At 44.6% G+C, this 18209-nt stretch overlaps 1 protein-coding gene across 10 annotated transcripts in view; it reads left to right on the top strand.

Moving 5' to 3' along the window:
• The window catches only part of LOC120948468 (uncharacterized), a 93520-nt gene that overhangs the window by 60924 nt on the left and 14387 nt on the right, over positions 1-18209 (top strand). For 6 of the 10 annotated variants that reach the window (XM_049605547.1, XM_049605543.1, XM_049605545.1 and 3 more), the window contains 11 exons: positions 3913-4012; positions 6584-6924; positions 14385-14520; positions 15165-15473; positions 15549-15689; positions 15780-15932; positions 16006-16136; positions 16286-16369; positions 17465-17618; positions 17702-18102; positions 18188-18209. The exon at positions 18188-18209 is cut by the window's right edge and continues 293 nt beyond it. In XM_049605547.1, coding sequence (XP_049461504.1) covers positions 3913-4012; positions 6584-6924; positions 14385-14520; positions 15165-15473; positions 15549-15689; positions 15780-15932; positions 16006-16136; positions 16286-16369; positions 17465-17618; positions 17702-18102; positions 18188-18209 — 1972 coding nt within the window. The remainder of the gene's footprint in view (positions 1-3912; positions 4013-6583; positions 6925-14384; positions 14521-15164; positions 15474-15548; positions 15690-15779; positions 15933-16005; positions 16137-16285; positions 16370-17464; positions 17619-17701; positions 18103-18187) is intronic. The other 4 variants (XM_049605541.1, XM_049605546.1, XM_049605544.1 and 1 more) reach the window with 2 other exon arrangements.

Here is an 18209-nt window from a genome sequence, read left to right as displayed (position 1 = left end):
TGTAAATTGTGAGATTTTTTCAAAGAATCAAGTACTTCTTTGATTATTTATGGAAAAGAGTCTAGCAATTATCTACGAATGTGTGAACATACTAATAAAACTTACTAGCTTTATTTCTCGTTCAAATCTATTTGGAACAGTAGAAGCTACATTAATTTAACAGTTTCATAACATTACTTTCGTTAACTCACTGATTTACAACTCTTTCTAACATTATTAAATTCCACAGTTGAGGTATTCGACTACGGTTTCATAAGGATTGCTGCAACACGACATAGACTCAAATTTCTAGTTGCCCGCATACATGCTGTTCCAAGAATGCGAATTAAGCAATATTCAAATGTATCAGTGGAATGAAGATTATTTGAACACAATATAGTCGCAAATTGAAACTCCAATATTTCATCTACTACGAGCGGCAAATAAAAAGGAATTTTTTGAATTTTACTTCAACAAATTCTCATAATGTATCATAAATATGTATAAATTCAACTTTACTAAGAAACTAAAGTTAAGCCATAGGTTTTATTCGATTTTTTAACGTAATTCAATTAGAGATGATGTAAAGAAAAGCATAATTAAACAACTAATTCAATGTTTTAACAACAGATTGGTACGGACGGAAACTGACAGACATTTAACAGCGACAACAGCGGCAAAATGTTTTAGGCTTTAGCATACGCATGACAAATCAACAGCTCAAAACCCGCATTTAAGCTCATAAATCATGTTTACCATCGAAAAAAGAAAGCCATCCAAAAATAATCCACATCCATCCTTTCACCTTCCTCGATGACCAGCAATGTGCCCCACGTGACAACTGACAAACGTGGTTTGAAGCTGTTAAGTAAACAAAATCCAATCCGTTCGGTTTAGCGCGGTCCTGCATAATGAAAGGTCACAAAAAAGTCAACCCAGGGAACAGGGACTCGACAAAAAATGGCCCTTCAATACAACGTCATAACTTTTTATGGGCAACACATATGACAACGCATACGGCATGTCATCTCTCTTATTGCCAATCTGTTACCCAAACCAACCTCTACCAACCAAGCAGAACCAACAACAACAAAAAAAGGTTGGAACAACCTATCCAAACAGACCCATCTCCCGGTCACTGGCCGCTCCCCAGGGCCTTTTCCCCTGTTTTGTGAGGTCAAAAAAAACGCTATACCAAATCATCACCGAGAATTATTATGATTCCCGTGCCTCGGTGCTGGGATTGACACACACACACAAACGCAACCGGCGTGACACTGCACGTTACTACTATCGGACCATGTCTCCACGAGTTCAGAGTGTCATAGAAATGACCGGTGCTGTGACTTTCCGCTAGGGAAGAAAAATAAAGTGAAACGATAATGTGTAAGAGCGGGAAGTGGAGGAAGTCGGGAAGGGCAAGAAGGAGCAAATCCTAACGATCCACTTGCGGCCAACGGATGTCGCCAAGGGACGACGAATGTTGACAAAGTTGTTGCCCAAAGTGCGAATCGTGCATCGGGTCTGCTGTCCTGCGGGAGCATGTCGTCCCGGTCCGTGTGTCGAATTCGTTCCGACAGTTTCGGTAAGTGGATTACACTCCCACTGCACTCCAACAAGTGAGCCATTCCCCAGCAACTCGCTGGAAGAGAGCATGTTACAGATCAATGTCAAAACGTGTTACGCAATGCCGTTTAGCATTGTGGTTGTAGATGAGCGTTGAATATTGTTTTTTTTTTGTACACTTAAATGGTGTAAAAATCCAAACCGAGCAAGGAACAGTTCTGTAACATAAACTGTCACTAATTAAATGGTTCATTAAAAGGACACAAAAACATCTTGCTGATGAGGTTATGTCACGTAACCGCCTCACGATACCTTAAAGCTGACCTTGACATGAATGCAACAAGAAACTGCCGCACAGTATCCTACCCAACGCAGCAAGCCCTTTGCATTATCCTACCCAGGCTTAAGCAATCCCCATTTACATAACCAATAAATAACAATTTGCTGAAATCGTTTCTCTGTGAAACTGTGGGGGACTATTGCTGTCGCCACTAGCCATAGACGGAGGGCGAGTGACTGTAAAACAGTATGTTTCTGCACGCTTCACGCATCCAACTTTCTCGCTTCACTGCACTTTGCCGGTGGGGGCCGTAACACGCCGAACGAAATTGGATCCACGAGCCACGAGGGTCGCTCCTCCTCCGCCTTATTGTTTTTCTTTTATTGCGTTCGCTTCACCAAACCCTAGCACTTTAACGGGCTTGCTGGGAAGCTGGGCTGGCTTTTATTGCAATCAGGCCATTATTTTTGCAACAACAAAAATACCCTTTATTCGTCGTCCTATAGATGTATCAAACCATTTGCAAAACTATTGTATGTCGTCTCTACACCAATGCGTGCAAGCTAGCCACGAAAGCCCACAGTCGCCGCGAGTGAAAAATGCACAGAGCATAAATTATTCCCCAAAGAAATCAGGTTAATGATGCAATACCAGTGGCGCAACTGGTCGAACACACCTGATGCATGCCTGACAGCACTGGGCTGGGAATTGTTCTTGCTCATTATGTACGAAAACTCCGGCGAAGACTTGCCGACGTGTTCCTTCAGCTTACAAATCAGTATTATAAAGCACAATTTCAATTGCTTTCAAATAACGGGGATGTTTGTTGCGATGAAAATGCTACATTCGTAACAGGGAACAAGTTTGCATACATTACGGCGTCTACAGTATATGCTTTGTTTGCACTTTTTAGAGTTTCACTCGTTTACAAAACTCCTGAAAAGAAGCTGAAAATAACAGATGCAGCAACTCACAAAGTATGATTACAAAGTTCTTCTTCTGGCCATAGATATAGATCGCTTACAACGAACCCAGCAACCAGTAATGAATTCATGAATAAAACGCGCGTTAAACTCTGGATAACACCCGGGTAGGCAGAGGGGAAACATTTCAACAGCAGCAAAAACACTTCAAAACGTGGCTGACGATATCAAAAGCTTGCGAAAGTTGAAATATGAACCGTTTAGGTATATTTAATTGCAAAAATGAAAACTTCCCACGGAAGCTTTTGCAATGAGTTTCTAACCAAAGTTTTAACAGAATCGGGAAAGCGATGGATCTCACACATGGCGATGCAATCGTGAGTGTTTAGCAAGAATTGGCGAAACTTCTTCAGGATACATTCGAAACCTTAGGAACCAGTTTTTAATATTTTCTGTATCTGAGTGTGTGTGTATATGTGTGTGTGTGTGTGATTGCCTTCTTCCTACTCCATCTCACACTGCGCACTGTGACAATCTCACGACGCGAGCGTGATTGCAGACTCGTATTTCGTACCATTTCCCCATTATCCTGTCATTGAAAGAGGTGAATTGATTTTCTACTGCTTCCCTCACGCATGTGCTTTTTTGTATGTATCGCTTTGTGTAAAGTATCCTTTTTCTCTTCTCTCAGTCTCTCTCTCTCTACTCGTATACCCATTTCGCGAGATGGGTTACCTTCCCAAAAGCTCCCGGGCAACAATGGGCAATAGCGAACATTCGGGGAACGAATTTTGAACAAATTGAATCGCAACATCCCCCTTTTCAATCGCGTCAAACAAGAAAGGAAAACCTGAAGCCTTTCATAATCTCTTTTCAGTCAGCTCGGGCTGCAATCAATTTGTATTCGTTACATTTATGCCGTCCGATATTGGAAATAGAGTATGAAAATAGAAGCAAATTATTGCGAACGAAAGAGTGAAGTAAATTATGCATTATTTTCAGCCCATCATTCTGCCACGGTTACAGAGAATCTCTCCCTTGATAAGCAGCTCGTTTCATCGTGGGTTTATTTTGGTTTTGTTTTGCTTTTTTTTGACAGCATTCATCTACTCTCATCCACCCCACAGCATTCATCTTCTTCTTTCTGTTCTCTCTATTTTCCAGCAGGATAAATGTTGACATTGAGGTGTTATTTGTTGATAACCGTCTGGTGTTAGGCTCGACGGTCAGCTTGAACGGGATTTCCTGGGCAAACGGTACGACGGTACGTTACGGCTGGCAGCAGCAGCGGCGCAAAATGTCCCCTCCGCAAGCCCGACCTCTTGCCTGCTACCACGTTCCACATTTTCTACTGTGTTTTTTCTTTAAGTATTTTGCCTTACCTGCCTGCGATTCAACACCGAACTGTGCAAAGCCGTTTTTATTTTTGTGTTCCTGTGTCAAACTTGCAAACTTCTACTTCTTGCTGCTGGCGATACCGCAGAGTTTGGTCTTTTCTTGCTGCGCTTTTCGCTGCTTTGTTAACTTTTCAATAACATTTTTGTGCAATTTTTTCTTACTTCTGCGCGTTGCCAAACTGTCATGTGGAATGAAACTGAGCTTAGCATAACACCTTCGCTGTCAACGTTTCAGTGACAGTTTCGTTAGTGTTGCTCTCGCATTTCGTTTATTCAATTTTGCAACACATTCTCAAAAGCATTTTTTGCTTTAGGTTTTTTGTTCGTTTTAGACATGTTCAATAATCTCAACCATACGTTTATTGCACTTTATACGCATGTCCTTTTGTTTACCCGTCTTTGTGAATATATTTACTATATTTTTGAATTAAACTGTATGTTTTGTTTCTAAATCAATGTAGATTAGCAAACATGTTGTACAAACGATTGAATTTTGTAAAAACTTTTTTAAAAACTTTTTGTACATATTTTTTGTAATCAAAATTGAACACAACAAATTATTGTACTTAATCCTATCAGCATTGAAACCATTCAAACTATTTGCAGAACTTTAGTAATAATCTCTTCCCTAATATATTAACTGCTCGACAATACATCGCCCATATGTTAGCGAGCAGCTGTGCTTAAGCTGCGTATCAAACGACCAGCTCCCGTTGAGCTCCGAGATATTTGATTTCGTATCCATCAAATCATCGCCCGTCGAACGCGGGGATCACGTTTGCTTTCACTCCATCCAAAAGCCTGGTTGCCTATCCTTAGGGAAGCATTCGCAAAAAGCACTCACCGCGCACGGTTGCGCGGGATACGGCGGGGAGTGAAAGCTCCCACTATCCCAGCGTTGTCTGAATTCAATGAACCACAACGCAAACGCCACCAGAATTGATGCTACATCCCTCCTCCGCCGGTCGCCGGTGAGGAATTTAATCCCACCAAAGCCCTGTCGGGACCCTTTCCCATTGACCCGTTCGAAGGGATTCCGTCCCACGTCGCATCGGGGCTGTCTCCGTCCACCCAGGGACAATCCCCCCCGGGTGATCGATCGATTTGGCTCGAGTGGCATTTGAAGATTCGAAAATAATAGAATCAATCGTACCATTCTCCCCAAGGCGGCTCCCAGCGCTCCTAGTGGCCATGCCAGTGAGGGATGCGAGTGGAAAGTTCCCCGTCAGAAAGGAATGAGTTGTGATGTGAAGAAAGACACAACAAATATAGGAAAACTGAAGCATTGAGCCACGCGGTCGAGCCGTTCCTACCGAGCGGTGTGTGTGTGTGTTTGTCGAATAGTTTGGCATTCTTTGCGAACTTTCGCTATGAATTGGGCGAACTAAAACAAAACAAAAGCACGTCTATTAAAAATCGTTATAGCATTCGGTCTGTCTAGTTCTCTGGCATGAGGGAATGTTGCTGTTCATGCCGACCTCGAATATTAAATAACTACTTCGTGTCTCAGGAGCCGGATAAGAAGGATTCCTGTTTGATAGAATCTTACCTGAAACGTAATTAATGAAAATGTGTCGTTCAAAGTACGCCATTGCTAGCTACCGATTGATTTTTGTTTTTTGGGTATGAAAGTTCGCTGCACCGCAAAAAAATTGTAAAAACGCTAACTGCATTTCTTGTTTCAGAAATGTACATTTTTGCATCTTCACATAAAGTTTTATAGCATCCCGCTGTAGCACAATCCTATTTTTATGGTATTTTTTACATACTGCACCTTTTAACAGCCAACACTAAACCGCAAACAATATGCTTCCGTCCGCACAGGCTGGTAGTTTAGCGATTTATTTTTAAAACAATTGTACAAATACCGAAGCGCATTCCATTTGCTCCTTTTCCTCGGTGGAAAGTTTCGCTTCACGTAAGCAAATGGAATGTTTATGCTCTCGCCACAATGTAGTCCGCCTAAATGCACTGCCAGAAAGCGATAGCATTGTTTACTTTAGTGTTTCCTCTTCGCGTTGCGTGGCCAAACCCTTGCACAGTACATGCAACTGCACCGACTGGTGCAACACCGTGTGCCCCATAAACACTAAGCAACGCTTCGCTTGCAACGCTTGCTCTTCTCATACCGCTGCACTGCCCGCCTGTTCGAATAAATCCATGCAATACGCTCAACGCCGAGCATTCCCAGCCTCTAACGCCTGCAAACCACAGAGCCGTAGTTGATAGCTAGTGAGCAAGCTTCCCCGAAACAGTCGGCCACTCTGTGACGCCGCATGTCCTCTAAAGCAAAAATAAAAGCCCCCTAACCGCACTGACGAGTGGGCAGTACAGATGGTATGTCTAGTTGCAAACTAACGTTTTGTTCTTTTCTTCTGATTCTTTCTATTCCACCCTCCCTGTCAACGATACCCGGTACGATCGCTCGTCGCTTTCAGATGGACCCGACGAATCCGAGTGCAACAGGGACAGCATCCGGAGGGGCAATACTACCAACATGTTCGACCATATCGTCCGCCAGCTCGCAGATGCATCAGCACCATCATCACCCGAACCCGGCGGCCACACCGTTCGGTGCGATCGGCGGTGCTGCATCCGGTCACGGGGCCACCGGAAGTGGATCCGGAGGCGGCGTCGGCGAGCATGCGTCCAGCCTGCTGAGCCCGACGCTGCTGTCCCCGGGGACAAACACCGGCACCGCCTCAATAGCGACCTCGCGTGACGAGGAGGATGACTCGAGCAATCAGGCCTCCTCCGGCAGCAAGGGTTCCGGCCAGCGGTAAGTAGTGCACTGGCGCGGATCGAGCGGAACAGGATGCGACCTTTTTCTTGATTCTACCTACCATCCCCCTGCCACGGCCCCTGCCCCTCTTTGTGACACTCCTGTTCCAATGCTCTAGCAGTTGGTGTGTGTGTGTGTGTCGCTCAGTGTGTATGTGGTTCCGTCGTGCTGTTCATCAATACGCACACACGAGCCCGGCCGGTCAATTGGGCGGAAATTGTCCAATCAAAAGCATACTCCCTTCCTTAGTGCGTCCCGTTCGCTAAGCTGAAGAGGCACTCACACGCACACAATGTATATATATATATATTCCAGCGAGCAAGCGTGCAGTGTTTAGTCTTGAATTGATTACCTTCCTAATTCAGTCGTGCATCATTCCATTGTCGGGGACGAGGCTGCCTCGGTGTTCTTTTTTTAGGATCTGTACATTCCGTTGGTCGCGATCAAACAAATTATTGCTGCTAATTTACTAGACCCCACTTACGCACACACACACACACTGGTAGACACTGTGGCACGAAACGGACCGGCTTCTACCCCACAGCTTACATTACACACTCCAGGACTCTTAGGACTGCAATCGACAATAGTTTCCTATCCGTTTCCCACTTCCCATTTTCATCGTGAAGTTTCAGTAGCTACCAAAATTATCTTTTACCAATGGATACAATAGATCCGAATGAAAAGGCAGACTTAACGGGCGCAAATACATGGCCCTACATTGTGCGACAGACTGGACAGGCCCATCCCATCCATTACGCGTGGTACCTACAGCTGCTGTACCGATCCGGTTGTAATTAATTGGTGCTTTGGCAATGATGAATCTGCGACCGAATCCATTTGCCTTGCTCGTTACAAAGACGTCCGTCCGTCGGATAGTAGATTAAGTGTGCGATGCTCCACTCCGGTAGAGGGCGCTTCACGTCCCTTCAGCACTCGCTGGTGACAACGTCTCCGACGAAATCTTCCCACCCCTGTCCGCTAACGGCTTATTTTGTTGTCCGTCCAACCAAACGACTCGTGTGTCGTTACGTGTTACGTGCGCTGTGTACCCTTTGTCTCCCTTGTTCGGTTGGTGCAAATGTTGCGCGCCTCCCTGCTCTGAAAGCTCTTTTGTAAATAGTCCCCTTCTTTCACCCTCTTTTTTGCTCTTCTCAAAACTCGAACATCGCGCCCAAAATCGAAACAAAATACAAAACGCACTAGTTTCAGTCGTGCCGCGTACCGGTCGTCGCCACCGAAGGTGCACACCTCGCTCGTGTCGCGTACGAACAGTGAGGACGACGGCTACCGGCGTGCCGGCTACCAGTCCACGCAGCAATCCAGCACCACCAGCCGCACCGGGCTCGTGCGGCGTACGACCGTGCCGGGCCACTATCAATCAATTGACCGTAGTCACAGCTTCAACGAGCATGATCACGATGCCATGTCCCGATGGTACCAGTACCATCAGCAGCGGCACCCACTGTCCCGCACCGGCAGCCGCACCGGCAGCGTGCCGCGCAGACAGCGCCGACGATACTCGCTGCGGGACAACGACGACGACGGCAGCATGCCGACCGGGCTGAATCGTATGGTGTCGTTCGATAGCGTTGGCGGCCAGAGTTCGTGCAGTGGGCTGCTTACGCGGCACCGTGTCAGCCACCCGTCCGTTGCGTCCTCATCGTTCGATCAGTTCGATCAATCGTCGTACCATTCGCAACAGCAGCAGCAGCACCAGCAGCAGGAACAGCAGGACGAGCTATCGTCCTCTCAGCAGCAGCTGCAGCAGCAGCAACTCAGCCAATCCCTCTCCAACGGCACGACACGGGGCGCACAGAGCTGGAAGAATCTACGCGCCGTGATGGCGTACTACTGTTCGCTGCGGAAAATCAAGAGGAACGGTGCCAAATGCTAAAATCTTCTCCTTTTTTATTGTATTACCCATTTTCTTTTGTCGATATTACTCACTCTGGCTCTTCGGTTATGCCTTACGTCTTTAACAAGTGATACTTAGACTGTTTCTTGTCTATTTACTTCCTCGTACCTGTTGTTAGCTTTCATTATCGAACTGTATTCAATTTTATAATAATATTTCTTCTTTTCTTTTCTAATAATTAATTTTAAATGTTTCGTACTTCTAACACAAAACGTTTGATTTTTTTCTTTATTACACCCTTATTGTCCAATTTTGGGTCATGAAGTTTCTTTTTCAATATAATATTGAATGAGTTTTACCATTTCTTAGAAGAATTGACCTTTGAAGGACATATTTCGAAGACAACTGTAAAGTTTTCACTTTCTGCTATTTTACAAATACACGTGTTTATTAAATAAACAGCTTAGTGATAAATTTTATTTGTAGAAAGATAATCAATTCGTTCCTCAGTTGACAATTCCAACTTAAAAGATTAATATAAAAGCATTAAATACAGTGGCAGAAGTAAATTCATAGGAATCTTTTTTACCATTATTTGTCTATCATAAACTAACTTCTGAAACTTAATTTGATATAAATTTATGTTATCACGATCTGTTTTCTCTAATGTTTTCGTTTTTATATCAATGAACCAAATATGTTTGACAGCGAAACTAAATATTACTTTTCTAGTATAACAGTATATGTTCGAAAATGATTCAGTAACGAACCTTAGCGTATCGCAAGTGACGGTGAGACTGACCGGAGTTTAGCTTTAGACCGGAGAAGTCCGGCAATATTTGAACTAGAAAACGTAGCTCGCAGTAGCGCCACCGATAGTCTACTACTAGTCGCCCAGCTCGTACCAACCGACCTTTTTTTACAACCGTCCAAGTAGTTACTTCCACGCACGGCACCATCGCACCTGCACCAGTGTCATATGTGTGTATGAGCGTACGCGTAGAGCGTGTGGGTGTGTTTGTATACTTTGTGTGTGTTTTTGTATGTGTGTGTGTATGTTTGTTTGCGTATCCAACATGTACCGGCACATTGATGCATCCATTTTACGAACCACACGGTTTCGCTAGAACTGCTCGTGCGTTTTGTTTGAGGGTTTAGAAAAAAAAACATACTTCCATAAGAATGATGAACACTCATCACCATTTCACATGTCATCGTACCGTGCGTTTGGCGTAAAAATAGCCAGCCTACCTGTGCGGAACGCATCGAATCGTTTGTAGCTTCGGTTGCACACAGCCACCGGGTTGCCTAAATGTTCGATTTTTAAGTAACATGGTAGTTGACCTACTAAAACTGAAATGGTGCGGACAAAGCAACCTCACCAACGGAACACAACCTTGCACCTCTTCCATTCATGCATACACATGTAACAAAATCCGGCACTAAACTCAGTGACTCAACGCTCGCGACGACCATACAGTGGTTGCCGAGGGATTACGCAAAAGCATTCTGCCGCAGTCGCTAAGGACCAGCGTACCCGGCCGTACGCTAATAAGCTTAGCCGGTGGTAACTCAAACTTATGATCCTGTTAACGGTGATGACCGAGAATGAGAATGAGCCGAAATCGCACCACAGACACACAGGCATCCGGAACATAAGCAGCCCCACACACACGCTCGGAGTCTTGCGAACATTAGAGGGAAGATGCCATTCCCTTTCTACTTGATATCCTTTTCCTGCAAGCCGGGCCGGTTCGTTGGTCGGCTTTAGCCCGTCTAGTAGCGACTGCTACTGCTGCTTTTTTACCATTACCGGGTCAAAGGTCGTTACGAACAGGTTGATATCATTCAACAGACTATCGGTTGCAGCTGCAGTTGCGTCACCCGAGCCAGAGAGGCGTTGAAACGTTGGGCAGGCACCCGTTAATTAAAACATACCACGCCAGACGGACAGCTTTGTACGGCTGATATGGTTCACGGTGCCTCACGGCGCTTTAGCTCTCCGAATATATATCTCACCATCGCTTTTGCGATTCTAGTATGTGCGTCATGGGCGAGAGGAAAAAAATTACCCACTTTCCCACCTCCCTTAATCTCTTCCCCCACTATAATGAAAAGATGTTTCCATGTTCTAATGAAAAACGACCATCAAGCAATAAAGAGCTAACACACACACAAGATAGTGTGCGGAACGCGTACGTGAAAATAACGCGATAATAATAGATGTCATCCATTTACCCAAGAAAAAAAAGAAAAAGCCTCAAAGCATCCGTCCGTTATGATGCCGGACCCGCCGATCGTCAGAGCGGCTGCTGATTGGAAAAGTTTTCCAATTTGTCTTCGGCAAAACCACCGAAACCCGGCGGAAGCGCAAAAGCGCACAACCATACAGTGGCATGTAAAATGGCAAACCACGAAAATGGATCACACAAATAGGTAGCAATTAAATTTCAATATTGCCTACGCCAAATGTGGTGCTCCTGCGATTGAACGCTATGGTTTGACCCGCAAGCGTAAGGTATTTAAAATTTGTGGACCACTTTTTAAGGTGCGACAAATGTCGCGATGGATGCAAGCGATACCATCAACGTTTGGTACAGATGCGTGATAATTTGAGCTCAAGTGACCGTGCTAGCTCCCACGAAACAAAACACAAGGCTCAAGGGAAACAATCCAAAGATGTTGATTTGAATTTCGACCACCAATTAGGTTTCTACGCAATTTGGTAGCCCTAGCAAGCAGTCAGGGTGAATGGCAAGCATTCATTTGATGCCAGAGGACATACGGCAAACTTTAAGATTAATTTTCTTCTCTTACAACTGCGGTTACTTCTTACATAAATTTTCCAAACCACCAGCCCCAAGGGTCACCAGTTGATGGTGTTGGTTGAGGTTAGCCACGATCTCATAGCCATTAATAAATCATCCTGCATATAATGGCTGATCTGCGTTCCCCTGGCGTATTTGCAGACATTTGGTTGAGAATTTTAGGTAGGCAGTCTCACAACAACTTTAGATACAAAAGTGAGAGTAACTGTTTGAGCCTTCCAGCACTGTTTACAACAAACGCTACACAAAACCACTGTCAACAACGGCCAAAGTTAACGTTACTTTCGCCCATCCGTTTAAACATCGCGTTGACCTTTTTCATTCGCTGATTGGATTGACTTCGCGTACCATTAAGATGCCGTCTGGTCACGAGTAATTGGTAAAGTCAACTTAACACCACCACCAGCAACGCAGAGACCAAGGAAAGCAGTTTAATTAAGAATAAACGATGTCGCAATCAATGCCCAAACACAAGCACAGAAGTGAAAGCTGTTTTATTAGCTAATTTGAAGGATTCCAAATATTTTTCACCAGGAAGCAGCCCCCAAATCACCCAGCTCTCCATCTCTGAGGCTCACAAGACGGCCCGGCCGTATCGGTGGTTTACCTTCCATTAGTTCGGTCTGTTTAGCTTTCCTCGAGGGACATCCTGGAACTGCCTACCTTTTCCACGAAAGTGTCCCTTTTGCTTTGGTGTAGAATACAACTAATTGACCATTAATCACAACCGTCTGCAGGATCAGTACCTTAGTAATTATGCAGTTTTGAGGGGTAAAACTCATCGAGCGATTAAGTAAAATACGGTTCAAAAGCATACGATGATCTTCTGGGACGAATATTAGAACGTGGAAACATCTTTTTCTGTTAGTGGTACCTTTTTCCTTGATGGATGAATGAAATCTGCACCGAATTACAAACTACCCTAAGGTTACGTTACACTTTCGTTTAATAGAATAGAGTTAGGATAGAGAAGAGACATTTTCAACCTAAGCTCTATGTACTGTTAGTATCTGTTTCTAGAAGTGGTGAAAGTTGCAGCAATAGCCATCAACAAAGACATTCAAACGCACAATTGCTGCAGATTTCACTGATAAACACATGTGTACATGTGCATAATTCGATTGTTTTTTGTGCATTTTTCTAGCAAACTCTAACACAAAACATACAGGTTGCAACCCAAAACTGTGCGCGATTGGAAATTTGTGCGTTTCTGTTTCGTTGGCGTTCGTTCGTTCGTCTCTATTTCGTCTCTTTCTCTCTTTCTCTCTCTCTCTCTCTGTTATGATCTACTTTTACCTGTCGTTTCAAGCAAATTGTACTTTCGTGGTTATAACATTCACCGGACTACTTCCTCTAAACTAACAACACTTGAACTTATCCCTAACCTACTTTTCTCTCTAATTGTCCGGTCTGTTTGTGTGTGTGTGTCTGTGTCTGTCTGTCTATTTATTTTTCTCTCTCTGTATAATGCTGTACGAACCGTCCCGATAGTAAAGAGCTCTGCACGTACTAAACCAACTGAGCCTTCCAATCCGCCACCACGTCAGCACCAATGGGGAAAAAACCTGAATTTCCCACTCAAAACGCCCATACTTCACTCAAATGGATCCGTTTACACATGATTAGAACCATTCCCAGTTGAGCGAAATTACAGCCACATGATACCCTCTCTCACAAACCACGCAGCACCTGGCACACAGTTTGCGGGATACGATTACAGTAGACGGCGAACTCACAAGTCCTGCCGAATGGTGGACTCGGTCCTTCTTCGGGCTCACTCTCTATCTTCCTCAGTCCCGTATATTTCTTGCCTAGTTCAAAATACACTTCTGTCACCTATTAATTTCTGCCTCTTTTCTGAATGTACTCTCTATCACCGTTTTGTGCATCGTTTACGTACTGTTATAGATCAAGCTCAAATCTGTTGTTGTTGCGTTGTCTCATGCGTTTCGATGAGTAAGTCACAGCCGGTAGGTCATTCCACTTGACCGATGGTTTTTTGTTTGTTTTGTTTTACGTTTTTCGTTTAGTTTCGAATGTGTGTTCAAATTGTGCGGTGGGTTAGCGAAACCGTGTACCAATTTTCCCCGTCCTAGACGCCCATAGCTAGCCACTCCTCGCTGGGAGCCCCTCACTATGTCTCCATGTTATCTCTATGTTAGTGTTTTGACTCTCTCAACCGTACTACAAACCAAACCTTTCGGTGTTCGTTCATTCCCCTGCATTGCTACGTTTCCCTCTTTAGCGTATTTTCATGTTTCGAGTGTGTGTGAGTGTGTATGTTTTTGCTTTTCAAATCAGCTACTGTATCGTAACACAACTAAAAATACCAGCAAAAAAAAGTAACAGAAATATCCACTAAACAAGCGATTGGAAAACTAAGACGACTTTGTGTGCTCGAAATTTGACCCTCAGATAATGCCACCGTTACGATCCTTGCTCTCTCTCTCTTTCTCTTTAACTAATACTTTTTCTGCCTCTCTCTCTCTCTATCTCTCTGTTACTACTCCTTTTTTTCGTCGTAATGTGTGTGTGCTAACGAAATGCGTAACTGACTGAGTAGCTGACCAGTTCCCCTGTACCCAGATTGGCAGAGTATGTTTTAACCTTTTGCAAACCTTTGTCTCTTTTTCCATTCTCTTCCAACTCCTTCACTGCACCACGTTTTCTCTTTTGGCCATGTCCAATTTTGTCTGGTTATGTGGAATGATTTTTCCCGGTGTGCATGGTTGGGAAAATGTGTCAAAACTACACCCGCGCTCACACTGCAGGACGAAGTCAAACCAGCGATGGATGAAGTTGCGCACGACGGTACAAATATCCTCTGCCATGCAGAAGAAACCACCTCTCAAGCGAGAGGATTCCTTTCTAAAACGCTTTTCCACGCGCCAGATACCGGAAGCTCAGGTGGGTAGCTTACACTCTGTCAATTTATCTGTCAATTTATTTTTGATATTTTTTATGCTGATGTACCTTGTTTGCTATTGACATAAATATTCTTCTAGTAGTAACTGATGAAAATAACTGACATGTTTTCATAAATTAGTACAGGGAGTCCCCGAGATATGCGGTATCTCATAGACTATGATCCCTATTTAATTTTAAAATCGCTCAAAAACTCTGAAATTGTATCTTTAGTTAGAATAATATTAAATAAATAATGTAGTAGTTAAAACCACATGAAAAGGCCAAACTACACGAAAATTAGATGCATTAGATGAACTGAAAAACTAAAAAATCGATATACGCAGTTTGTTCGTCGTCCGTATTAATCGCGTATCTCGGGGATATTCAGTTATTCGTTACGAATAGTCTCTTTCTTTGTAAATCTTTGATTTACGTATAACAAATTAAAAATACATATCAACGATCAGATACATATAACTAGTTAATCGATCCAAGATACTTTCGATTCTATATCGATTACCAAATACTAACAGCTGGTACTAACTTTTGCCTATGATGTCTACTTTCTATGATGTCTATGATGTCTACTGCCTATGATGTCTAGTGCTTTATTGTAATACATCTCTTCTTCCTATCCTCTGCAGGAAACGGTGGAAGATACCGGCTCCGAGGGTGCGACCGATGCCGAGAAAACAGTCCGACGGAGGCGTCGGTTTGCCAAAATCCCGCGCACGGTCGTGAACCCGGACGAGAACTTCTACTTCTACTGGTTGATGCTCGTCACGATCAGCATACTGTACAACCTCTGGACGCTAATCGTGCGCCAGAGCTTCCCGGAGCTGCAGAGTAATGCGAGCCGCTTCTGGCTGTCCTGTGATTGCTTCACCGATATAGTATTCATCTTCGATGTGGCGGTACAGCTGCGCACCGGCTACCTGGAGCAAGGTCTGATGGTGAGTCCGACGATCGTTGATGACTAGAAACGTTCCACAAAGGTACCCTAACTGCATGGTGTCCCCTTGCCACAGGTGTACGACTCGCGGAAGCTGGCTGGCCACTATCTCCGATCCCGTGCTTTCCTCCTAGATTTGGCGGCACTAGTACCGCTAGATATTCTACAGTTCCGGCTCGGTAGTCAGCCGATGTTACGATTTCCGCGGTTTTTCAAAGTAAGTCACAGAAAGCAAGGCGGAAAAATCCCGCGGTTGGGTGCAATTTGCACGGTCCAAATTTGTTTTCCCTCCTATGTTGTCCCGCAGGTCTATCGAGCGGTCAAGTATTACTACATCGTAGAGAGTCGCACCGTGTGGCCTAACCTATGGCGCGTCGTGAACCTCATACACATCCTGCTAATATTGGCCCACTGGTTCGGATGCTTCTACTTCCTGCTGTCCGAGGCCGAGGGCTTCCAGGTAGGAGACCATAGCGGCTCAAGTTAACAAAGGCACCCGGTGCTAATTTAAGACGCTGGTTCTCTTCACACAGGGCGACTGGGTGTATCCGTATCGGCCCGGCGATTATGCCACGCTCACGCGCAAGTACCTCGGCAGCCTGTACTGGTCGACGCTGACGCTAACCACCATCGGGGACCTACCGACGCCGGAAACGAATGCCGAGTAAGTTTCGAATGCAAACCATGATTCTAACTTCCATTCCCCACATCGTTGTTTGAATGTTTTAATCACGACACTGTTTCTACTACTACCCCTTGTTCTTTTTAAATCGCCTGGGTTCGCGTATTCTATACACAAACGCATCGACTCAGACCGTCACAATCGGCGGACGGCCCTAGATCACTTCCCAGGCGCGGCCTCAAGTCCAGACTGCTGCAGTTCAACTCATCCCGCGGGTAGGACGTATGGCTCCACCATCCACGGCAGATGGTTGCGTGGCCACGGGTTTATACTCACTTTTGTTTTGTTCCACTGTGCAAATAATATGTGTGTTCATACTGAAACCCATCTCAAAGTTTTCGAATATAATGCCATACCGATATCGATCGTTTGTTTACGCTTTACCCGTCACCGGTGGTTATTTTGGTGAAGTTTTCTGGAGGCTGTCCGTCGGTTCGTCCTTTCTCATGATTTTTCTTCTTCTTTTTTTTTGCTATATTGCTTTCCATCTCAATTCGTTGGGGGTTTGCCTGATTCTCAACGGATATCCTTTTTCTACCGTAATAGTGCGAGGAAAAACAGGCATACTTTAGATTGATTAGATTGCAGGCGGTACACACGTCTGGTTACGAGGTTGAAGCATTAAATAACAACCTCACAGGCCGACAGTTTTGTAACGCACGATACATAGTATCCTTGTCTTTCTCCTCGCTGAAACTAGAACGAAACGAGAATGCAATCGATTACTGGTACCGTCGTCCATGATTAACCTTTTCCACCCAAAAGTCCGATGGTCAAAACACCTTAATCAAAGTTTTCGAATATCTATCCTATCCACACAAACGAATCATCCATTTTGCTAATCCAGCCGCAAATGCTTGTTTTTTTGGGATGAAAATTCGCCGAGATTGAACGAGTTTGCCGATCAAACGTGATCGGTGTTTCTATGTCGGTGACAGCCTTCAGAGATTTATTCAGACACTTTAGTATAAAAACATAACTTGCCAAACAAGTTTTGCTTCTGCCAGTTATGCTAGTATAAGGCGATAGGTTATTATATTCGAAAACTTTGATATTCATATCATAAGCACATTTATTATCTTTATCAACTTTATCTGATACAATTAATACTGTGGTCAATTAAGTACAAGTACAATGTTGGTGGTCCAGTTATCATTGTAAATCTTAACAATAACGTGGCATAATGATGCCTCTCCTAGCAAAGAAAGCCAATTTTATCAGAAAAAGTGACACGATTTTTAATGTATGAGATGCATACGAATTCTAATTATATTGCTGATATTGATCGATCAATGTATACCACCGATTAGGTACGTGTTCACCATCGTCAGCTACCTGATTGGTGTCTTCATCTTTGCCACGATCGTCGGCCAGGTGGGCAATGTTATTACGAACCGCAATGCCAACCGTCTCGAGTTCGAGCGACTTCTGGACGGTGCAAAGACGTACATGCGGCACCACAAGGTCGGTACCGAATGTGCTTTATCATTCGCTCTCAATCACAACATTTCCATATCCCGTCCTTCAATTTGGCACCTTTCCCACAGGTACCGGGTGGAATGAAGCGGCGCGTACTCCGGTGGTACGATTACAGCTGGTCACGCGGCCGAATACAGGGCGGCGGAGACATCAACACCGCACTCGGGCTGCTGCCGGACAAGCTTAAAACCGAACTGGCCTTACATGTCAATTTGAGCGTGCTGAAAAAGGTGACAATATTTCAAGAGTGCCAGCCGGAGTTTCTGCACGACCTGGTGCTGAAAATGAAGGCCTACATCTTTACGCCGGGCGACTCGATCTGCCGGAAGGGTGAGGTCGCCCGGGAGATGTTCATCATCGCCGACGGCATCCTGGAGGTGCTGAGCGAAACTGGCAAGGTGCTGACCACGATGAAGGCGGGTGACTTTTTCGGCGAGATCGGCATCCTCAACCTGGACGGGTTGAACAAGTGAGTTTGAACTTGCAAACGAACAGAACGAGACATCACAGCAAAGGGCTTATATCGTTTTGTTTCTCCCACGGTCCTCCGACAGACGAACAGCCGATGTGCGCTCG

This window comes from Anopheles coluzzii, chromosome 2 (genome assembly GCF_943734685.1).
Source record: "Anopheles coluzzii chromosome 2, AcolN3, whole genome shotgun sequence".
Classification (NCBI taxonomy): domain Eukaryota; kingdom Metazoa; phylum Arthropoda; class Insecta; order Diptera; family Culicidae; genus Anopheles; species Anopheles coluzzii.
The sequence above is the reverse complement of the archived record's forward strand: the minus strand, read 5'-3'. Positions and strand labels throughout refer to the sequence as shown.